The sequence below is a fragment of the Hemitrygon akajei genome, chromosome 25 (genome assembly GCF_048418815.1).
Source record: "Hemitrygon akajei chromosome 25, sHemAka1.3, whole genome shotgun sequence".
NCBI classification, from domain to species: Eukaryota; Metazoa; Chordata; class Chondrichthyes; order Myliobatiformes; family Dasyatidae; genus Hemitrygon; species Hemitrygon akajei.
In genome coordinates this window covers 43,935,268-43,959,987 of record NC_133148.1, presented here as the reverse complement: position 1 = coordinate 43,959,987, position 24,720 = coordinate 43,935,268, and the positions used below count along the sequence as shown (strand labels likewise).

At 44.0% G+C, this 24,720-nt stretch overlaps 1 protein-coding gene across 2 annotated transcripts in view; it reads right to left on the bottom strand.

Annotated features, from left to right (window-relative positions):
• Positions 1-14,398: 14,398 nt before the first annotated feature.
• axl (AXL receptor tyrosine kinase) overlaps positions 14,399-24,720 on the bottom strand; it is a 177,862-nt gene continuing 167,540 nt past the window's right edge. For both annotated transcript variants that reach the window (XM_073029426.1, XM_073029427.1), the window contains 2 exons: positions 21,085-21,221; positions 14,399-19,422 (listed from right to left, as the gene is read on the bottom strand). In XM_073029426.1, the coding sequence (XP_072885527.1) occupies positions 19,002-19,422; positions 21,085-21,221 (558 nt within the window). In that variant the 3' untranslated portion in view covers positions 14,399-19,001. The remainder of the gene's footprint in view (positions 19,423-21,084; positions 21,222-24,720) is intronic.

The window sequence follows — 24,720 nt, the reverse complement described above, 5'->3', positions numbered from 1 at the left end:
CCCTGAAATGATATTATCAACCAAAATCAAACATTAAACCATTGGAAGAAACAATGCTTTGGGTGATAAACCTTCCCTGGTTTATCCTGACTTTGGTATCTCAGGCAGCCTTTTCATTTCCATTGTCTCAACATTGTGGGCAGGAGTCTCCTACCTGACATGTTACTGACTACGTGGTGATAGAGATGAGGGCTCTGATATTCAACAGAGGGAAGATGTCAGCAGTCGCGGGAGATGGTTGGTCAGCGAATGATCTCACATGGAGTGTGGAACAGGAGCACTGTGTTGGAAAATTGCCAGAGGTGGGTTGGAAGATCTCTGAAGAGATATGCTTCATCAAGTTGCTTGCAATTTGAATTAGAAGGTTAACACAGGGACCTCACTGGAGATTCATGACAGAGTGTAGATGCTTTATGATGTTGTGAGGATGCTTTTGTGACATCACAGTTGATGATGATAGAATTGCGGAAAGGTCAGGGAACAAGATGAGACCATTGAACAACAATTACACGTAGCCACTTTATTCAGTATCTCCTGTACTAATAAAGTGACCACTGAGTGCATGTCCATCATCTTAGAATGTAGAATATAAAATTAAACAGCACAGGAACAGGTCCTTTGGCCCACTACATTGTGACAAACCAATTAAATTAGCAACTAAATGGCTAACTAAGCTAATCCCTTCTTCCATTTTCCTCACATTCATGTGCCTATCTAAACATCTCTTAAAAGTCTCTAGTGCTTCTGCCTCTACCACCACTCCAGTCTATGCTTTCCAAGGACCCACCATGCTCTGTGTAATAAAAAAAAACTTGCCCTCCACTTCTCCTTTGAAATTGCCCTTTTACCCTTTCTCACTTTAAACACATGCCTCTGTTATTAGACATTTCAACCCCTGGAAAAAGTTATTGTCTGTCTATCAGTGCCTCTCATAATCTTACAAACCTCTTTCAGATCTCCCTTCAGCATCAGCCGCTCCAGAGAAAACAACCCAGATTTGTCCAACCACTCCTTATAGCACATGCCTCTAATCCAGGCAACATCCTGGTGAACATCTCTGCACCTTCTCCAAAGCCTAAATATCCTCCCTATAGCAGTACGACTGGAACTGTATGCAATACTCCAGAAAAGGTGCAACCAGAGTTTTATAAAGCTGCAACATAACTTACCAATTTTTGAACTGAAAGACTTAACTGATAAAGGCAAACATGCTGTATGCCTTCTCAACCACCCTCGCAACCTGTATAGCCACTGTCGGGGAGCTATGAACTTGAACCCCAAGATCTTGAGCATGTAGATATTAAGAAAGAGGATGTGCTGGAGCTTTTGGAAATCATCAAGTTGGATAAGTCGCCGGGACCGGATGAAATGTAACCCAGGCTACTGTGGGAGGCGAGGGAGGAGATTGCTGAGCCTCTGGCGATGATCTTTGCAAAATCAATGGGGATGGGAGAGATTCTGGAGGATTGGAGGGTTGCGGATGTTGTTCCTTTTTTTTCAAGAAGGGGAGTAGAGATAGCCCAGGAAATTATAGACCAGTGAGTCTTACCTCAGTGGTTGGTAAGTTGATGGAGAATATCCTGAGAGGCAGGATTTATGAACATTTAGAGAGGTATATATAATATGATTAGGAGTAGTCAACATGGCTTTGTAAAGGGCAGGTTTATTGAATTTGAATAATTTATTTGAATTTTCTGAGGATGTGACTAAGCACATTGATGAAGGAAGAGCATTTGATGTAGTGTATATGGATTTCAGCAAGGCATTTGATAAAGTACCCCATGCAAGGCTTACTGAGAAAGTAAGGTGGCATGGGATCCAAGTGGACATTGCTTTGTGGACCCAGAACTGGCTTGCCCACAGAAGGCAAAGAGTGGTTGTAGATGGGTCATATTCTGCATGGAAGTCGGTCACCAGTGGTGTGCCTCAGGGATCTGTTCTGGGACCCCTACTCTTCATGTTTTTTAAAAATGACCCGGATGAGGAAGTGGAGGGATGGGTTAGTAAGTTTGCTGATGACACTAAGGTTGGAGGTGTTGTGGATAGTGTGAAGGGCTGTCAGAGGTTAGAGTGGCACATTGATAGGATACAAAACTGGGCTGAGAAGTGGCAGATGGAGTTCAACCCAGATAAGTGTGAAGTGGTTCATTTTGGTAGGTCAAATGTGATGGCAGAATATAGTATTAATGGTAAGACTCTTGGCAGTGTGGAGAATCAGAGGGATCTTGGGTTTCGAGTCCATAGGATGCTCAAAGCAGCTGCGCAGGTTGACTCTGTGGTTAAGAAGGCATATGGTGTATTGGCCTTCATCAATCATGGAACTGAATTTAGGAGCCGAGAAGTAATGTTGCAGCTATATAGGACCCTGGTCAGATGCCACTTGGAGTGCTGTGCTCAGTTCTGGTCGCTGCACTACAGGAAGGATGTAGAAACCATAGAAAGGGTGCAGAGGAGATTGAAAAGGATATTACCTGGCTTGGTGAGCATGCCTTATGAGAATAGGTTGAGTGAACTCGGCCTTTCCTCCTTGGAGTGAAGGAGGATGAGAGGTGACCTGATAGAGGTGTACAAAATGATGTGAGGCATTGATCGTGTGGATAGAGGCTATTTCCCAGGGTTGAAATGGTTGCCACAAGAGGACACTGGTTTAAGGTGCTGGGGAGTAGGTACAGAGGAGATGTCAGGGGTAAGTTTTTAACTCAGAGTGGTGAGTGCATGGAATGGGCTGCTGGCAATGGTGGTGGAGACGGATACGATAGGGTTTTAGAGACTTTTAGATAGATACATGGAGCTTAGTAAAATAAAGGGCTATGGGTCAGTCTAGTAATTTCTAAGGTAGGGACATGTTCAGCATAACTTTGTGGGCCAAAGGGCCTGTATTGTGCTGTAGGTTTTCTATGTTTCTATCTCTCTACTTAGCTAGGGTCTTGTCCTTAATAGTGTACTGTAACTTTACATTTAACCTGCCAACATGCAACACTTCACATTTGGCTGGGTTAAACGTCATCTGCCATTTCTCCACCCATATCTGTAACTGATCTATATCCTGCTGTATTCTTTGACAGTCTCTACTCTATCCACAACACCATCATTCTTAATAACATCTGCATACTAACCAACCCATCTAAATTGTGTGTGTGTGTGTGTGTGTGTGTGTGTGTGTGTGTGTGTGTGTGTGTGTGTGTGTGTGTGTGTGTGTGTGTGTGTGTGTGTGTGTGTGTGTGTGTGTAAGTAAAAGTGTAACAGCAGAGGGCCCCAGTACAGATCCCTAAGGAGCACCAGTAATCAGAGGCCTCCAGTTAGAATAAGCTCTTTCAACTACTACTCTGTCTTTCTTAGGCAAGCTAGTTTTGAATCAAAATGGCCAATTCGCCATGGATCCCACACATCATAACTTCCTGGATGAGTCTCCCATGAGAGACCATATAAAATAGGAGCATAATTAGGCCATTTGGTCCATTGAGTCTGCTCCACAATTCATGGCTAATCTAATTTTCCTCTCGGATCCAATCTCCTGCCTTCTCCACATATCCCTCCATACCCTAACCAATCAAGAATCTATCAACCTCTGCCTTAAATATACATAAGGACTTGGCCTCCACAGCAGGGTGTGGCAAAGAATTCCACAGATTCACCACTCTGGCTGAATTTCTCTTGAACTCCGTTCTAAAAGGACGTCCCTCTATTCTCAGGCTGTGTCCTCTGGTTTTAGACTCTCACATCATAGGAAACATCCTCTGTACATCTGCTCTACCAAGGCCTTTCTGCATTCGACAAATTTCAATGAGGTCACCCAAAATTCTAAAGTCCAGTGAATACAAGCCCTGAGCTATGAAACGTTCTTCATATGACAAGCCATTCAATCCTGGAAACATTTTTGTGAACCTCCTTTGAACCCTCTCCAGTTTCAGCATATCTTTTCTAAGATAAGAGGCACAAACCTGCTCACAGTGGTCCAAGTGAAGTCTCACCAGTGCTTCATAAATTTTCAACATTACATCCTTGTTGGAATGAATTCTAACATTGCATTTGCCTTCCTTACCACAGATTCAACTTGCAAATTAGCCTGTAGGGAATCCTGCACAAGGACTCCCAAATCTCTTTGCAACTCAGTTTTGTCTACTTTCTCTCCTTTTAGAAAGTAGTGAAACCCTTTAATTTCTTCTACCAAAATGCATGAACATACACTTCCTGACACTGTATTGCATCTAGCATTCCTTTGCCCATTCTCTTAATCTGACTAAGTCCTTCTGTAGCCTTTCTACTTCCTCAAGACTACCTGCCCCTCCATTTATCTTCTTATCATCTGCAAACTTTGCAACAAAGCTATCAATTCTATCATCCAAATCATTGACATATAACATAAAAAGAATTGGTTCCAACACAGAAAAGGCCCCCTTTATACCCACTCTGTCTCCTGCCAATCAGCCTCTGCTTTATCCATTCTAGAATCTTTCCTGTAATGTTACGTGTGGCATCTTGTTAAAGGCCTCTGAAAATCCAAGTACACAACATCAACAGATTCTCCTTTGTCTATCCTGCTTGTTTTCCTTAATAATTTACTCCTACATCTTCTCTACGATAGAGGTCAGACTACAGTTGGCCTGCAGTTTCCTTGCTTCTGCATCTCTCCTTCTTGAAGAGTGGAGTGACATTTGCATTTTTCCAGTCTTCCAGGACCATTCCAGAATCTACAGATTCGTGAAAGATCATTACTAATGCCTCTACAATCAATTCAGCTACCACTTTCAGAATGTGGGGTGTATACCGTCTGGTGTATATGACTTTCATATGAAGAAAGACTGGATCGACTAGGCTTATACTCACTGGAATTTAGAAGATTGAGGGGGGATCTAATTGAAACGTATAAAATTCTAAAGGGATTGGACAGGCTAGATGCAGGAAGATTGTTTCCGATGTTGGGGAAGTCCAGAACGAGGGGTCACAGTTTAAGGATAAAGGGGAAGCCTTTTAGGACCGAGATGAGGAAAAACTTCTTCACACAAAGAGTGGTGAATCTGTGGAATTCTCTACCACAGGAAACAGTTGAGGCTGGTTCATTGGCTATATTTAAGAGGAAGTTAGATATGGCCCTTGTGGCTAAAGGGATCGGGGGTATGGAGAGAAAGCAGGTACAGGGTTCTGAGTTGGATGATCAGCCATGATCATACTGAATGGCAGTGCAGGCTCAAAGGGCCAAATGGCCTACTCCTGCACCTATTTTCTATGTTTCTATGGTGCAGGTGACTTATCTACCTTTAGACCTTTCACTTTGCTAGGAAACTCCTCTCTAGTAATAGTAACTTCACACACGTCATGACTCCTAACACCAGAAACTAGTGTCTTCCACAGTGAACACTGATGCAAAATGCTTATTCAGTTTGTCCACTATTTCGTTGTCCCCCATTACCTTTCCAGTATCGATTTCCAGGGGTCCCACATCCACTCTTGCCTCTCTTTTGCATTTTATGTATCTGAAGAAACTTTAGTATTAATATTATTGACTAGCTTACTTTTGTATTCCACCATTACCTTCTTAATGACTTTTTTTAGTTGCCTTCTGTTGGTTTTTGTAACAAAAAGGGCAATGTTACAATAATCATGGGGGATTTCAAAATGCAGATAAGTTGGGGAAATCAAGTTGGTGCTAGATTCTCTAATCCTCTAACTTCACAAAAATTTTTGCTCTAACATTTTCCCTCTCTTTGGCTTTTAATGTTGTCTTTGACTTGTCTTGTTAGCCACGGTTGTGTCATCTTTCCTTCAGAATGATTCTTCCTCTTTGGGATGTATGTATCCACTGCCTTCCAAATTGCTTCCTGAAATCCCAGCTGTTGCTGTGCTGCAGTCATCCCTACCAATGTTCTTTTCCAATCAATTCCTGCTAACTCCTCTGTCTTGCCTCTGTAATTTCCTTTTACTCCACTGTAATACTGATACACTTGCTTTTACCTTCTCCTCCTCAAATTTCAGGGTGAATTCTATCATATTGTGATTACTTTCCCTAAGATATCTTCAGCTCCTTAATCAATTCTGGTTCATTGCCGAACAGTCAATCCAAAATAGCTGATCCCCTAGTGGGCTCAACCGAGTTCACTGACATCAGTGGTTGGGAAGTTGTTGAAATCAATTGTTAGGGATGAGATTATGGTGTACCTGGAGGCACATGGCAAGATAGCCCAAAGCCAGCATGGTTTCCTGAAAGAAAGATCCTGCCTGACAAACCTACTGCAATTCTTTGAGGAAGTTAAAAGCAGGGTAGACAAAGGAGATGCAGTAGACATGGGGTACTTGGATTTTCTGAAGGCATTTGACAAGGTGCTACACATCAGGCTGCTTAGCAAGATAAGAGCCCATGGAATACAGGGAAGTTACTAGCATAGGTGGAACATTGGCTGGTCAGCAGAAAACAGAGAGTGGGAATAAAGGGATCCTATTCTGGCTGGCTGCTGGTTACCAGTGGAGTTCCACAGGGGTCAGTGTTGGGACTGCTGCTTTTTACAATTTATGTCAATGATTTGGACTATGGTATTAAGGGATTGGTGGCTAAATTTGCCTATGATACAAAGATAGGTGGAGGAGTGGGTAGTGTTCAGGAAACAGAGAGCCTGCAGAGAGACTTAGATATTTTAGAGGAATGGGCAAAGAAGTGGCAAATGAAATACAATGTTGGAAAGTGTATGGTCATGCACTTTGGTGGAAGAAATAAACTATTACCTAGATGGGGAGAGAATTCAAAATGCAGAGATGCAAAGAGACTTGGGAGTCCTTGCGCAAGATACCCTAAAGGTTAACCTGCAGGTTGAGTCGGTTGTGAAGAAGGCGAATGCAATGTTGGCATTCATTTCTAGAGGTATAGAATATAAGAGCAGGGATGTGATGTTGAGGCTCTTTCAGGCACTCGTGAGACCACACTTGGAGTATTGTGTGCAGTTTTGGGTTCCTTATTTTAGGAAGGATATACTGACATTGGAGAGGGTTCAAAGAAGATTCACGAGAATGATTTCAGGAATGAGAGGGTTACCGTATGAGAAGCGTCTGGCAGCTCTTGTGCTGTATTCCCTGGAGTTCAGGAGAATGAGGGGGGGACTCATAGAAACATTACAAATGTTAAAAGGCCTGAACAGATTAGATGTGGCAAAGTTATTTCCCATGATACGGGATTCTAGGACAAGAGGGCATGACTTCAGGATTGAAGGATGTCCTTTTAGAACTGAGATGTGTAGAAATTACTTTAGTCAGAGGGTGGTAAATTTGTTGCCAAAAGTGGCTATGGAGGCCAAGTCATTGGGTGTATTTAAGGCAGAGATAGATAGGTTCTTGATTAGCTGGGGCATCAAAGGATTTGGGGTGAAAGCAGGGGAATGGGGATGACTGGATGAAGTGAATCAGCCCATGATTGAATAGCGAAGAAGACTCGATAGGCCAAATGGCCTACTTATGCTCCTAAATCTTATGGTCTTATGAGATGCTCTCAAAAGCCATCTGATAGGCACTCTTTTCCCCATCCTGGAATCCAGCACCATCTTGATTTTCCCAACGTATCTGCATTTTGAAATCCCCCATGATTATTGTAGCATTGCCCTTTTGGCACGCATTTTCTATCTCCCATTGTAATTTGTTGACCACATTCTTACTACTGTTTAGGGTTCTGTATACAAATCCTATCAGGATCTTTTTCACTCTTGCAGTTCCTTAGCTCTATCTTCATCACATTCCAGCTCTATGTCACCTCTTTCTGATGATTTCATTTTTTTACCAACATTGCCCCTTCTGCCTTTCTGCCTGTCCTTTTGATAGAATATGTATTCTTGATCATTAAGCTCCCAGCTTTAATATTTTTACATCCATGATTCAGTGATGCCTACATCATACTTGCCAACCTGCAACTGTGCTGCAAGTTCATCCGCTTATTCCATATACTACGCATATTCAAATATAACCCCTTCACCTTTTTCAATTTTGTCCACCTTTTATGTTGCAACTCATCCCGTTGACTGCAATTTTGCCCTATCAACAGCCTCTCCTGCCTATATATTGCCTCTGTTTGTAGACCAGCTAACTCATCTTCAGGACTTTCCTATAATACCTCATGCATTGAAAAATACGCAGCTCAGGACAGTAGTCACACTATGTTCAACCTTTTGATTCTTAACTTTGAGGTTTCACTAACATCTGTCTACACAACCTCTCTACTAACTATGCAAACACAAGGAAATCTGCAGATGCTGGAAATTCAAGTGACACACACAAAATGCTGGTGGAATGCAGCAGGCCAGGCAGCATCTATAGGAAGAAGTACAGTTGACGTTTCGGGCCGAGACCCTTCGTCATACCCCTCCTCCCCTTCTTACCCCATCCTTTATTTATTTATTATCCTTTCTCTCTCCCCCCCCCCCCACCTTTTCCCCTTTTTTCTCTCTCTCTCTCTGTCCCTCTCACAATCACTCCTTGCCTGCTCTCCATCTCCATCTGGAGCTCCCCTCCCCTCCCCCTTTCTTTCTCCCTAGGCCTCCCATCCCATGATCCTTTCCCTTCTCCAGCTCTGTATCCTTTTTGCAAATCACCTTTCTAGCTCTTAGCTTCATCCCTCCCCCTCCTGTCTCTCCTATCGTTTCGGATCTCCCCCTCCCCCCTCCCACTTTCAAATCTCTTACTATCTCTTCTTTCAGTTAATCCTGACGAAGGGTCTTGGCCCAAAACATCGACTGTACTTCTTCCTATAGATGCTGCCTGGCCTGCTGCGTTCCACCAGCATTTTGTGTGTGTGTTGCTCTCCGCTAACTGGTTCCCATCCCCCTGCAGCTTTTGTTTCAACCCCATTGTGCAGTATTGATAAACCTTCCTGCTAAGATATTAGTCCCCTCCAGTGCTGGTACAAACTATCCCTTCCCTACACCTTCCCTGGAACTCCAAAGATCCACAAATCCTATGTCCTTCCTCCACCAACTCCTTAGCCATGTATTAAACTGTATAATCTTCCTTGTTCTGGTCTTACTAGCACATGGCACAGATCACAATCCTGAGATCACAACCCTGGAGGTCCTGCCTTTAACTTAGCATCTAACTCTCTGAACTCCCTATGCAGAACCCCGTCACTCATTCTACCCATGTCATTGGTACCTATATGGACCAAAATTTCTGACTGTTCACTTCCCACTTAAGAATGCTGAGAACTTGATCCACAATATCCCAGACTGTGACACCTGGGAAGCAATATACCTTCTGGGAATCTCGTTCTGTCCCACAGAATCTCCTGTCCGTTCCCCTATCACCACGGTGTCCTCCTTCCCTTCTAAGTCACAGAGCCAAACTCAGTGTCAGAGACACGACCACTGTGACTTTCCTCTGTTAGGTCAAACCCACCCCCCCAACCGTATCCATATCCAAAGTGATACACCTGCTGTTAAGGGCAATGGCCATAGGGGTACTCTGCACTGGCTCCTCAACCCCTTTTCCCGTCCTGAGTGTCACCCAGTTTCCTGTATCCTGCATCTCTATGTCTTATCTATCACCCCTTCAGCCTCCCAAATTATCCGGAGTTCATCCAGTCCCAGCTCCAATTCCTTTACACAGATTGTTAGAAACTGTAGCTGGATGCACTTCTCGCATTTGTAGTTATCAGGGACACAAAGTCTCCCTGCCTTCCCACATCCCACAAGAAGAACATTCAACTATCTTGCCTGGCATCTCTACTGCCCTAGCTGAACAAATATAAAGAAGGAAAGGAGAAAAAAACTTAACCATGAGCTTTTCTTTTCTTTGCTTTCTCTTAAGGCTTGAAGATCACCACTGACTCTGATGATACCACTGTCGTAGGCTGAATCAAAGGTGGTGATGAATCAGCATATAGGAGGGTTTAAAAATCTGCCTGAGTTGTGCTGCAACAACATCCAATGTCAGAAAGACCAAGGAGCTGATTATTAACTTCAGGAGCAGGAAACTGGAGGTCCATGAGCCAGTCCTCATCAGGGGATCAGAGGTAGAGAGGGTCAGTAACTTTAAATTCCTTGATGTTACTGTTTTGGAGGACCAGTCCTGGGCTCAGAACATAAGTGCAATTAAGAAGAAAGCATACCAGCATCTCTACTTAGGAGTTTGCAAAGATTCGGCATGACATCTAAAACTTTGAGATGTTTGGTGGAGAGTATATTGACAGGCTGCATCACAGCCTGGAATGGAAGCATAAATTCCTTGAACAGAAAATCCTACAAAAATGTGTCACAGACAAAACCCTCCTAACCATTCAGCACATCCATGCAAAATGTGGTCACAGAAAAACAAGAAAATGGATCTCATGGTTGTATATAGACAATAGACAATAGGTGCAGAAGTAGACCATTCGGCCCTTTGAGCCTGCACCACCATTTTGAGATCATGGCTGATCAATTACTATCAATACCCGGTTCCTGCCTTGTCCCCATATCCCTTGATTTCCCCTATCCATAAGATACCTATCTAGCTCCTTCTTGAAAGCATCCAGAGAATTGGCCTCCACTACCTTCCGAGGCAGTGCATTCCAGACCCACACAACTCTCTGGGAGAAGAAGTTTTTCCTTAACTCTGTCCTAAATGACCTACCCCTTATTCTCAAACCATGCCCTCTGGTACTGGACTCTCCCAGCATCTGGAACATATTTCCTGCCTCTATCTTGTCCAATCCCATAATAACTTTATATGTTTCAATCAGATCCCCTCTCAATCTCCTTAATTCCAGCGTGTACAAGCCCAGTCTCTCTAACCTCTCTACGTAAGACAGTCCAGACATCCCAAGAATTAACCTCGTGAATCTACACTGCACTTCCTCTACAGCCAGGATGTCCTTCCTTAACCCTGGAGACCAAAACTGTACACAATTCTCCAGGTGTGGTCTCACCAGGGCTCTGTACAAATGCAAGAGGATTTCCTTGCTCTTGTACTCAATTCCCTTTGTAATAAAGGCCAACATTCCATTAGCCTTCTTCACTGCCTGCTGCACTTGCTCATTCACCTTCAGTGACTGATGAACAAGGACTCCGAGATCTCTTTGTATTTCTTCCTTACCCAACTCTACACCGTTCAGATAATAATCTGCCTTCCTGTTCTTACTCCCAAAATGGATAACCTCACACTTATTCACATTAAATGCCATCTGCCAAGTATCTGCCCACTCACCCAGCCTATCCAAGTCACCCTGAATTCTCCTAACATCCTCATCACATGTCACACTGCCACCCAGCTTAGTATCATCAGCAAATTTGCTGATGTTATTTTCTATGCCTTCATCCAAATCGTTAACGTAAATGGTGAACAGCTGTGGTCCCAATACTGAGCCCTGTGGCACCCCACTAGTCACCACCTGCCATTCCGAGAAACACCCATTCACCGCTACACTTTGCTTTCTATCTGCCAACCAGTTTTCTATCTATGTCAATGCCTTCCCCCCGATGCCCTGAGCATTGATTTTACCCACCAATCTCCTATGTGGGACCTTATCAAATGCCTTCTGAAAATCGAGGTACACTACATTCACTGGATCTCCCCCATCTAACTTCCTGGTTACATCCTCGAAAAACTCCAACAGATTAGTCAAGCACGATTTACCCTTGGTAAATCCTGCTGGCTCGGCCCAATCCTATCACTGCTATCTAGATATGCCACTATTTCATCCTTAATAATGGACTCTAGCATCTTCCCCACCATCGATGTCAGGCTGACAGGTCGATAGTTCTCTGTTTTCTCCCTCCCTCCTTTCTTAAAAAGTGGGATAACATTAGCCATTTTCCAATCCTCAGGAACTGATCCTGAATCTAAGGAACATTGGAAAATGATTACCAATGCATCCGCAATTTCCAGGGCCACCTCCTTTAGTACCCTAGGGTGCAGACCATCTGGACCTGGGGATTTGTCAGCCTTCAGTCCCATCAGTCTTCTCATCACCGTTTCCTTCCGAATGTCAATCTGTTTCATTTCCTCTGTTACCCTATGTCCTTGGCCCATCCATACATCTGGGAGATTGCTTGTGTCTTCCTTAGTGAAAACAGATCTAAAGTACTCATTAAATTCTTCTGCCATTTCTCTGTTTCCCATAACAATTTCACCCAATTCATTCTTCAAGGGTCCAACATTGTTCTTAACTATCTTCTTTCTCTTCACATACCTAAAAAAGCTTTTGCTATCTTCCTTTATATTCCTGGCTAGCTTGCGTTCGTACCTCATTTTTTCTCCCCATATTGTCTTTTTAGTTAAGTTCTGTTGTTCCTTAAAAACTTCCCAATCATCTGTCCTCCCACTCACCTTAGCTCTGTCATATTTCCTTTTTTTTTTAATGCTATGCAATCTCTGACTTCCTTTGTCAACCACTATGGCCCCTTCCCCCCTTTGAATACTTCCTTCTCTGGGGGATGAACTGATTTTGCACATTGTGCATTATTCCCAAGAATACCTGCCATTGCTGTTCCACTGTCTTTTCTGCTAGGCTATCCGTCCAGTCAACTTTGGCCAGCAACTCCCTCATGGCTCCAGTTTCCCCTGTTCATCTGCAACACTGACACCTCCGAGCTGCCCTTATCCTTCTCAAATTGCAGATAAAAGCTTATCATATTGTGATCACTACCTCCTAATGGCTCCTTTACTGTGAGATCGCTTATCAAATCCTGTTCATTACATAACGCTAAATCCAGAATAGTCTTGTCCCTGGTCGGCTCTCGTACAAGCTGTTCCAAGAATGCATCCCGTAGGCACTCTACAAACTCCCTATCCTGTGGTCCAGCACCAACCTGATTCTCCCAGTTCATCTGCATGTTGAAATCCCCCATAACTACTGCGACATTGCCTTTACCACGTGCCAATGTTAACTCCCTATTCAACTTGCACCCAATATCCATGCTACTGTTTGGTGGCCTGTAGACAACACCCATTTGGGTCCTTTTGCCCTTACTGTTCCTCAGTTCTATCCACACAGACTCTACTTCTCCTGACCCTATGTCCCCCCTTGCAAAGGACTGAATCTCATTCCTCACCAACAGGGCCACCCCACCCCCTCTGCCCACATTTCTGTCCCTACGATAGCACGTATACCCTTGTACATTCATTTCCCAGGTCTGATCTCCCTGCAGCCATGTCTCCGTTATCCCAACAACATCATAGTTACCCATTCACACCTGGGCTTCAAGCTCATCCGCCTTATTTCTGACACTTCGTGCATTCAGATATAGAATTTTTAACCCATTTCTCCTCTCTCTGTTTGAATCGCTGCCTATTGTGCTTAACCCAGCTCCCCGAACTCCCATTGGGCTATACGCCCCTAGAATTTTTTTGTCCTTCCTAAATTTACTTATTCTTTCAACACATTTAACTCCATGTTCCGTCAGACCATCCCTCTGTACGAGTCCTCCTTATCACTTGTTCCGCCCCACCTTCCTCTACTACACACTTAATATTCCGGAACCGTGTAGTCCCCACCTGTCCTTTATTCTTCCTCTCGCTATCCTCTCTCACATTCTGGATCCCCGCCCCTGCAAATTTAGTTTAAACCCCCCCCCCCCCCCCAAGAAGCATTAACAAACTTCCCTGCAAGAATGTTAGTACCGCTCCAGTTCAGGTGTAAACCGTCTCTTCGGAACAGATCCCACCTTCCCTGGAACAAAGCCCAATTATCTACAAACCTGAAGCCCTCCCTCCTGTGACAATAAATTTACTTTGAACTTTGCTCCTCCCTTTTCTGCTATGGCCCTCTCTTCTAACAGATTCTTTCTTCTTATTTATCCTCTTCCACTCATCACCTCCCAGCTTCTCACTTCATCCCCCTTCCCACCCACCTACAATCCCCCTCACCCGGTTTCACCTATTACCTGCTAGCTTGTATTCCTTCCCTTCCCTTTCCAGACCTGATGAAGGGTGTTGGCCTGAAACATCGATTGTTTATTCCTCTCCACAAATGTTTCAGCATTTTGTATGTGCTTCTTCCTAAAGAATCCACCCCTCCCTCCCAAGACACCCCTCTCCAAATATCTCATATCCCACACTAAATAACCCTAGTCAAACTCCCCTCTGTTCTGAAAAACCCATCTCAGTTATCCTTCTCTAAACATTTCACCCTTAGCCATTCTAACCCAAACACAACCCACTTACCTGCGTCACCCACCAACCACTTCCTTTCCATCCCAATCCAGTCCATTACAGACCCCAACACATCCTCAGTGTCCCATCTGCTGATAGGTGCAGTGGGTCAGACGTTTATATCGTGAAGCCTTGCAACAGCAGAAACTTAATGTCTTACCCGAACTGCTGAGTTAGGGGGATTGCGACTCAGCAATTCGGCTAAGACATTAAGTTTCTGCTGTTGCAAGGCTTCACGATACAAACGTTACCTGATTAATTTTAGTTCAGTCCAATGACAATGAGACTAATATGACAATCATACTAATAAAGAGGATTTATTTAATAAAAAGCATGTACATCAATGTTTAACCGCGATACAGCTCTCAGCCTGAACAGCAACTAATAGATGCAATTAATTACAGCTTGAATCAAGTATATACACTTGTATAAAAACTTTTGTAAGAATAAGACCTGCAAAGATTAAGAAATCAATAATAGCACAAGCTTTGTCTGGAGTCTGCTACTTCCCAGGATATTCTGCTGCCAGGATATCTTGGACCAGTGGTAGGTGCTCTCTGTGGGTTTGGTTTGATGCAAAAGATTTTCAACTTTCAGATGTTTGGATATATAATCCCTCATCTTGGTAGATTTCACACAAATGCCATGTTTATGATGAAAACAGGTTGGAGATTGGGTAGAGTACTGGAAATGTTTGGAGTAGGAGTAAGGGGAATGGACAACAAAGGTCTTGGGTTACTGAGTAACCTTAAGGCATGATGGAGTCAGAGTCATACAACACAGAAACAGGCCCTTCAGTCCATCGAGTCTATGCCAGCCAGCCATTCACACTAATTCTACATTAATCCCCATTTGTTTATTCTTCCCTCATCCCCATCAACTCTCTCCAGATTCTACTGCTAATTGACACACCAGAATAATTAACCCACTAACTAGCATTAGTTTGGATGTGTGAGGAATCTGGAGAACCTGTGAAGAATCCCATATGGTTACACGAACAACACGGCGAAGAAACTGGAGAACCTGTGGAGAAATCCATGAGGTTACAGGGAGAATGTGATGAGGAAAGGAGAGAATCCGTGGAGGAACATGGCGAGGAATTTAGAGTACCTGTGGAGAAACCCATGAGGTTACAGGGAGAACATGCAGATTCAACACAGGCTGCACTGGTGGTCTGGATTGAGATGAGGTCACTGGCACTGTGTGCCATTTGTTCCATTGTGTTCCCCAGTGGCTCACAGGAAGGGCCAGGAGAAATGCAAACTAATGCACTCGGCAATCTTGGCCATTTGCTCCTTTGGAATGTTTCTTGCCCATAAACTTCAACAGATACCTTACTGAAATCGAAAAGTCAAGAGGGAATATTGTAGAAAAAACACATTGACCCCAGACCTCAAAGGTCAAAGTCATATTACTCCCAACTGTCAAGTTTATCCTGTTTTTCTTTGAGGGTAAATTTTGGTTCAGGAGAACACTTAACGCTTTTATTTTTGTTAAATTTTTAGTTAGAGATACAGCAGGGTAACAGGCCCTTCCAGCCCAATGAGGCTGTGCCACACAATTACACCCATGTCTCCAATTAACCTACTAACCCTACAACTTTGAAATGTGGAAGGAAACCAGAGCAACTGGAGGAAACTCATGCCGTCTCGGAGAGAATATACAAACTCCTTACAGTCAGCGGTGGGAATTGACTCCTTCAGGTGACTTGGTTCTGGCCTCAGGGTAGTTAAGAACCACCACTGCACAGGGAAGAGTTTTCCCACTCTGATTTTCCATCATTACTGGTTAGTAACCCAACCCAATTGGAGATAGGGAAGGTCTATTAGACTCTATCACCAAGTCCTCCAAAGGTCACTTTATCAGCTTGGACTTTATTTTTAGCTGCAAAGGTGTTAAATTACTGTGATGCTGATGTTGTATAGTAAATCCATTGAGTCCTTGCAAATGCTGGAAATCAGAAATATAAACTGAGACTGGTGGAAACTGTGGAGAAAGAGGAACATGCAGCAGGTCAGGCAGTGCCTGTAGAGAGAGGACTGGTTAATATTTCAGGTCACAGACCCTTTGTTAGATCTGAAACATTAACTCTGTTCCTCTTTTCACAGATCCTGCCTGACCTGCTGAGTGCTTCCAGCTTCTTATGATGAATAACTCTTCTGTCTAATTGCACACTGACAATTATACAGTACACTGACGCATTCTCTACAGAATGGCACATCCACCCATTCCTCTCACTGAAACCTAGTGTCTTAGACTTGAGGACAAACTTCTTTAGCCAGAGTGGTGAATCTGTTGAATTTATATCATTGGGTATATTTAAAGTGGAGGTTGGATAGGTTCTTGATTAGTAAGGGCATCAAAGATTATGGGGAGAAGGCAGGAGAATGAGATTGAGAGGGAGAATAAATCAGCCATGATGGAATGGAGGAGCAAACTTGTTGGGACAAGTGATCTAATTCTTCTTACTGTCTCAAAGACAGTCACAAACACACAGATGCATATTGCAGTCGGACAATTGAGTAGATTAAAAGGTAGGTGGCCAAAGATAATCAGGCTGTTAGCAGTGTGGTTAATATAGTTGTTGACTTTGGCAGTGTGTCTGAGTGGGGATGACAGAATTGTCCTGAATACTTCTGCAATGGTGAATAGCAACACTGAATCTCAGGAAGATACTTGCTGTTGTAGATTCCACCAGCATTTTGTGTGTGTTGTAGATTCAGTTGTGGTTATTGAAAATAGTATTAATTGAAGCCTGAATAAAAATGAAACCTTTGCTTGCCAAATTCCTAATGAAGTTCTGATGGGATTCTTCTGTTCAATCTTTCCTGCAGCCTTGCCCTCATATAACTGTGTTGTGTTGACAGTGGCCAATTACTCCAGTGTTGGTAGCTGTCTAACTAACCCAGAATGCTCGAAGGTGAGCCCCCTTCGTTGGTTAAGCATTCGGGCCCTGTACAGCCCCACTGCACCATGTGGGACCAAATGTTTTTGGCCTAGTACAAGCAACTGGAACTAACAGGTGGGCATGGACCAGATAGGCTGAAGGACCTGTTCCTATGCTGTCTGACTCTAAGACATAGCATGTTAATGCGGGGGACAGTTCATTCATAAGGAATTAAAAAAATCAACAATGGCAAATTGAATATGATAGAGCAATGAAAAAGTCAGTTTTTGATTGGTCAATTACTTTTGAATGTAGACAGTGGGTATCCCAGACTTCTCAGCGTACCATCAATGGAATAGGTATCTGGAAGGTGATTGGTCCATTTACACAACAGCCTCCTAATGAGTGCCATCCCCCTGGCTTGAGTTCACAGCAGAGTGTGCCTGAGGTCAAATGCCTCACAAAAACACCATATTAGTCTGCCCAGACACTGAAAGCCCAAAGATTGGGTCTCAATGGCTAAAACTGTCTTTTGCCCAAAGAGGTTTCTTTGGAACTAACTGCTGTCGGCGTTCAAAATTCAAATGGTTCTGGCTGTTGGGGTGGATGCTGACTCTCACCCCCAAAGCACCACTGCCAAGAAGTCTGATTTTCGCTCTCCTGGCTTATTTGGCTCCTTTTCCAAGCTACTACAGGCCTGGTTTGAAAAAGAGTTCAAAGTTGAGACACACCCAAATGCTTGCTAACAAAAAGCCAACTGCACAGAAAGCTGATGAAATATCTACTGGTTAAGATCACAATGAGCAGTGCTGGCCCACCACACTAGCAATTTTCCAGTAAGTTGGGAGAGGTGCAGAGTTATTGAGCTTTTGAACCAACACTTAATCCCAGAAGCAAAGTACCTAATAATTCAACCAGCACTGTGACACCAATGCTGGAACCCATGGTCTGGGTTTATCTTCCACACTGTGTGCAAGTGAGTCTAAAGTGCAGCATGTTCAATAGGCAGAGAGATCACAGTGTCTATACTTATCCAGCCCTCGAGACTGGTACAAAGTGCTCAATATTCAGCCTTTGAGTGATGTCTATGTGTTCAGTGTGGTGCTTGAGAAAGTCCCTTCCACAGAGGGAATGCTAACTATACCTCAGTTACCCAATAAGGATCCTTGCATTTATATTTGTTATCACTGAGATGAAATATGTCTGATTTTGAGTCCACTAGGGAGACACAGGAAGAAGCTTGGAAAGTAGCATGTTCTCAGAACATGGTCCTCTGCCTGTCTACACTTTGCTGCTAAAGTTTCTCCCTGTCATTCCAACTTTATCTTAAATAGTTAAGGAAAATATAAATTTTGAGGAAAACCTCATCTGATCCATTGTTAATAAATTTTTCTAAGTTACAAATATTTTCTTTTCCCATTGCCAAATATAAAAGTTAAAAAACAGAGTCCAAGGTTCCCGCAGAACTCACAACTCATTGACCATCAGTGAAAATGTAAGCTGGGTCATGGATACCCAGCATGCTAGGCCCCATAGTGACTGACTCCACCACCCCTCACCAACAAAAACTGAATTAAAATTCCAAAAGGTGCTCAGGATCCTGTTCTTGTTTGGGCGGCAATATCCCAGACTTCGCAGTGTGGTGTCACTGGGATAGGAAGCAGGGAGGTGATAAGGGAAAACTAGCTCCTGGTGAATGGAAGTCTGGAGATATCTCATCTTATGAATTCCACTTTAAAGGAAATGAAGAATGCCAAGCATTAACCAAGCAGGAAACTTTGCGTTTCATGGTATATGAGAGGTTTTGTGCTAAATAGATTGGGTTTGGGAATGGTTGATTTGATTGGTTTGTCTGTAACAATGGCTCCAGTTGCCACAGTTGCCAAGAAGTCTGTTCCCTGTACCACTGTGGTCATAGTGACTTTTGGAAGTGCCTGCTTGGAGCTGAATGGAGAGATTGTTGAAGGTAAGGCACTTGTAAACACAAAACATCGAGAATGGCACGCCATCTCTATCACTTGTACTCCTTCCCGCACAGCTCCTCCAGTGGAAGCTCATCAGCCAGGGAGCATGGATCATTGGCACTGGAGAGGGAGGCCATTGCCATGAGACGGGCTGTCTCAGCGGGCGGGCACAGGACGTAGCGGTCAACTGCGTCTGTCTGGTGGACGTCAACAGTGGTGGTGGTGGGCGCTTTGGAGAACTGCGAGCTGGAGTTCTTTAGACACTCCTCAAGGTCCCTGCCCCCCACCGCTCCCTGCTCGCAGTTGCTGTCCCGTCGCCCACAGGCATCTTCCATGTTGACGTAGAGGATCTCCTCTGGATCTGAAGGGTCTGGCAGGTCTTCTAGAATTTTCTCCAGCTGACAGCAGATTATCTCAAATGTTGGCCGTTCTCTAGGATTTAGTTGCCAGCAATAGTACATCAACTCGTACCTGCAAAGAGGAGTCAAGAGTCAATGGGAGGACCACACAGAGTTGGGGAGAGGGAGGGAAAGGGAGAGGGACAGAGAGAAATGAATAGGCCCTTCAGCCCATCAACTCTGTACTGAACACCCATTGTACTAATCCTACATTAACTCCTTTGGTTTATTATTGTACCAATGTACAGTGAAAAAATTAGTTTTGCATGCCAAAAATCCACAACACTGAGGAAGTAAAGAGGAAAACAATAACAGGATGCAGATTAAAGTGTTACAGTTACAAAGAAAGTGCAGTGCAGGTAAACAATGGCCATAATGAGTGGATTGTGAGGTCAAGAATCCATCTTATTGTACGAGAGAAACTCACTGCATAAAGAGAGGGACAGAGACTGTTTGAGCCTGGTGGCTCACGCTCTCAGGCTTTTGTGTCCTCTGCCTGATGGGTGGGGGCAGAAGAGAGAAGGTCTGGAGTGGGTGGGGTCTGATTATTTTTTGTTTCTCCAAGGCAGTGGGAGGTATAGACAGAGGTTGGTTTCCATGATGTCCCATACAGTGTCCACAACTCTTTGCAGTTTCTTATTTTCTGCCCAATTTCCCATGTACTTCCACAAGATTCTACCCCTCACCTACACACTCAGAGCAATTTAGAGATAGGCCTAATGTTTAGCACATGCCTACACCCCTCAAACACACTCTGTATTTAGAGTGAGTGGAACTCTGCCAGAGTCTCTGAGAATTGCTCATAATCCTAACAGACCATAACTCGGAAACCAACACAAACAGCGTGTGGGAGAGGATCATGGCAACTGTGGCAAAAGGAGAGTGAGCAGGCATGGGAAGAATGGCCACCAGGGAGGACCCCAGTGGAGGTCTCATTATGAAGGAGTCCTCCCACTTTACATTGGGGTCCTGGGGCAGAGCAGTACCATGCAATAAATTCTTGAATCAGTCTACGGACTCTCCAGCCATCTGACATTTGTGGCTGAGAGGAAACACTGCTTCATGTGTATATGGTGTGTGAGAGGTCACAGCCTCTGTTTGCATATCTGGAGGGGCTTCTCCTCCAGTTCTGGTGGCACTTCAGCCTCATATTCCTGATCTTCGGCCACACAGGGTGGAAGTCAGCGTGTGGGTGAGTCACTCAGGGATCTGCTGGGCCTGGCCATGCTGACCATTCATGGGTTCAGTGGCAGACAGTTGAGGATTCTGCCTGAGGTGGCTCCTCTCCCCTCTTTTGGAGTTATGTCTATGCTTGGGAAGTCCTATACATTATATTATAGCATGTTATGATATTGTGTTGTGTTACTTGAATAAACTTTTTAAATTAAGAAAAGCATAGCTGTCATATCTGTGAGTGAGTCTGTTCAGAGCTCCCAGCTCTGCTGCACACCAGCCCCTGAATGGGGAATGAAGGCCATGGAAATGCCCCAGTCCAACTGGACAGAAGATTCTGTGGATGCTGAAAATATTGAGCAACTGCACACAAGATGCTGGAGGAACTCAGCAGACAGGTGGCATCTATGGAGGGGAATGAAAAGTTGACCTGCCATTCAGGAGAAATTCTGTGCTCAGAACTGAAACTACAAATATATTAAACATTACAATGAAGGAATTCTCTATATTCCGAGTTGGAGGATACAGCATGTTTTGGGTGAGAGGGGTTAAAGGTTCTTACAGTACATCCAGACAGTCGGGAGGCTGTTTCAGTCTGTTGCCCTGCCGCAGGTAGTCGTAGATCTCGCTGTTCTCCACACCCGGGTAAGGGGTCTGTCCACGGGTTGCAATCTCCCACATGGTGACACCATAGGACCACTGCAAAGTAGAGAGAGAAAACATATCAGGCTGTGTCCCAGAACAGGCTGTAGTCTGGCAAATCAGACAGAACCCGGAAAACCCATCAGGCTGTCCCAGAACAGGCTTCAGATTGGCAAACTGGACAGAACATAAAACGTTCTAAGGACAGACCCTTCGGCCTACTAAGTCTCTACAGGTAAAACTGAGTCTCTTCTGTCTGCACGTGACCCATATCCCTCCATTCATATGTCCATCTAAAAGCCTCTGGAAGATCAATATTGTATCGACTTCCACCACTACACTGGCAGGTTAGTCACAGGATAGATTAAACAACCTTACCACTCTCATGTGAAAAAAACTTGCCCACGCATCCCCTTTAAACTCACCCCTCTCTTACTGTAATTGAAGTTTATTTAAATTTCTGTTCGCCCTGTTTGTAAAGTACTGTGTTGCTGCTGTAAGATTACTTTCATAATATTTATGCCTTAGGAAAGCCTTCTATGACAACAAATTTAACCTAAAGCCAAGCAGATTTAGAGAAAGGGAATAAAGACACAACCCAGACAAAATTGGAGACGACCAGAGATGCTGATGATGCCTCTCTAGTACACCCTATCCTCGCTATATGCATCTTCAGACTATGCAGATTCACAGTTATGCGAGGAACCTATTTCTACCAATGTCTTCTTATATGCATCCAAAACTCACAGTTATGCGAGGAGCACTGCTTTCCTGCCAATACAAGTCAGGTGCGTGCGCCTCACAATCTCACTCCCACCAGTCTCGCATTGGTTTTGGCAAGGTGTGGATGTGCGATCTTACGCTCTTAAACTTTTGTTGGTTTTACCTACGGTGCAGTGATTTTTTGCTTGAAATATTTAACTGTGCCTCCTAAGCATCCGATGTCATGTCCTGGGCCATCAGCTGAGCGGCAAAGAACTGCTTTAACACTTGAAAAAAAGTTGGAAATTATAAACAGCGTGGCATCAGGTGAAGGTAACACAGCTCTGGGACGCTACTGACTGGAACAGAATCTTGCCTTTAAAGTTCTTTTGTTGCTTGATGACGCACCAGCCCATCCTAAACATTTGGACAGCATTCATCCTAACATAACAGTGCGTTTCCTGCCGCCTAACACAACATTGCTGATTCAGCCACTCGACCAAGGTGTGATCCACATTCAGGGCGTATTTTCTTTTATGGCAAACTATCTCTCAGATGCTGCAAGCAACAGACGATTTTGAAAATCCCGGGAGGTTACCAACGGTGAGGGAATGGTGGAAGTCAGAACACTTAGCACAAATGGCAATGGACATGGACCCAAGTTTAGAACGGAGTCAGCATTTCAGTCGTTCCTTGCCGTCAACTCTTCTTCCTTACAAGCAAATTTATGCTGAAAAACAATATGCTGTGAAGCAAACAACCCTCACCACTTTCTTCAAACTGGTGCTGGCAGTTCTAAGAGTTCTGTGAGTCTTCCTTCACCCCTTGCTGTGTTTGGTATGATCCTGACGACCACAACCATCCATGCACCTTATCCACGTAAAGCTGCCCAACACCACAACAACCACTCATCTCCCGGAGTGAACACACCTGCTACTGTTGGTGAGTACGGTACACCCTAGTATGTTAACTTTCTGTGATTTATTACATTGAATATTACCTTAAATTGATGAAATATAATACTAATGTGCCTTGTGGTACTGCTTTTGTGTCGTATTGGTATGAAAAGTTACAGATAAAACATACTTAGGAAGCCCTCGGGAATGCATCACTATTTTTTCCATTTAAATAATTATTCACATTATGTGATTTCACATTATGTGCCGATTGCGAGGAACGTATCCCCCGCATGTAACGAGGATAGGGTGTACTACAAAACCACAGATTTCACAATATTCAATGTGTCAGTGGCAGTAAACCTGATTCTGATCTCTGGTGATGAGGATAACAAACTGATCGCTGCTCTCGGATCAATGCCATTCCCAGTCAACAGAAACATAGAACAGTACAGCATGGGAAAAGACTCTTCAGCCCATGATTTTGTGTCCAACTAATTAAACAAGAAATTAAATTACACTGATCCCTTCAGCCTATACAATGTCCATGTCCCTCCATTATCTGTCTGCCTAAAAGATTCTTACATGTCTCTCTGTATTTGCCACCATGACCTCCCAAATGCATTCCATATACTGACACAGAGTACAATGCATTCCAGACACCACCCAGTTTGTGTACAATGCATCTTAGACATCCCCACTCTGTGTACAATGCATTACAGACACCCCCAGTCTGTGTACAATGCATTCCAAACACCCCCCCAGTCTGTGTACAAAACATTCCAGACAGCCCCCCCACTCTGTGTGCAATGCATTCCATGCACCCCCGTCTGTGTACAATGTTTTACAGACACCCTCCATTCTGTGTAGAATGCATTCCAGACCCCCACACTCTGTACAATGCATTCCAGACCCCCACACTCTGTACAATGCATTCAAGACATCCCTCACTCCGTGTACAATGCATTCCAGTCAGCCCTATTCTGTTTGCAATGCACTCTAAACACCCCTACTCTTTGTGTAAAGGCCCATTGCATTAAAGTGTCATAGCTTAACTCCTCCTACATTTTCTTGTATTTTTCCTTATAGACATGTCATTTTTCAGTGAATTTTCAGTAATTGTATTATACCTGTTTCTGTATTTTTCTGGAAGTTTCTGAGTTTTACTGCTGTCACTCCACTTGATCCTACTTTATAGGCTATCTCAAATCAATGGAAATTGCCTTATCCCTTTGGACAGTGAGCTTAATGTATAAGATGACCTCAACTTCTTTGTCTTCTTGTCTTTTTTTAATCCTACTTTACTTTCTCTCCCTTACAGTAGAGTGAATTGGTTCCTGTTATTTTTAATTGTATGAACATAGAACATAGAAAACATAACAGCACAATAAAGGCCCTTTGGCCCACAAAGCTGTGCCGAACATGTCCCTACTTTAGAACTACCTAGGCTGCAACCGATGGCGACTCTACCAACTTAAAGGAGTACACAGCATTAGTGACCAGCTACATCAGCAAGCGCATTGATGATGTTACTCTGTCCAAGACCATCAATATACGCGCTAACCAGAAGCCATGGATGACCATGGAGGTGCGTGTGCTGCTGAGGTCCCGTGACTCCGCCTTCAGATCAGGCGATAAGGTAGTTCTAACAACAGCAAGGGCCAAACTGTCCCAAGCCATCAGAGGGGCAAAGCGTGCACACACCCAGCTAATCCACAGCCACTTCCAGGACAGCAGCGACACGCGGCGCATGTGGAAGGGCATCCAGGACATCACCAATTACAGGACAACATCACCTGACTGTGCAGGTGATGCCTCCCTCCCAGATGCGCTGAATAACTTCTACGCCCGGTTTGAGGCAGAAAATGACGTGGCAGCGAGGAAGTCCACCCCTCCTACAAATGACCAGGTGCTGTTTCTCACCATGGCCAACGTGAGAAGAACCCTGTGCAGGGTCA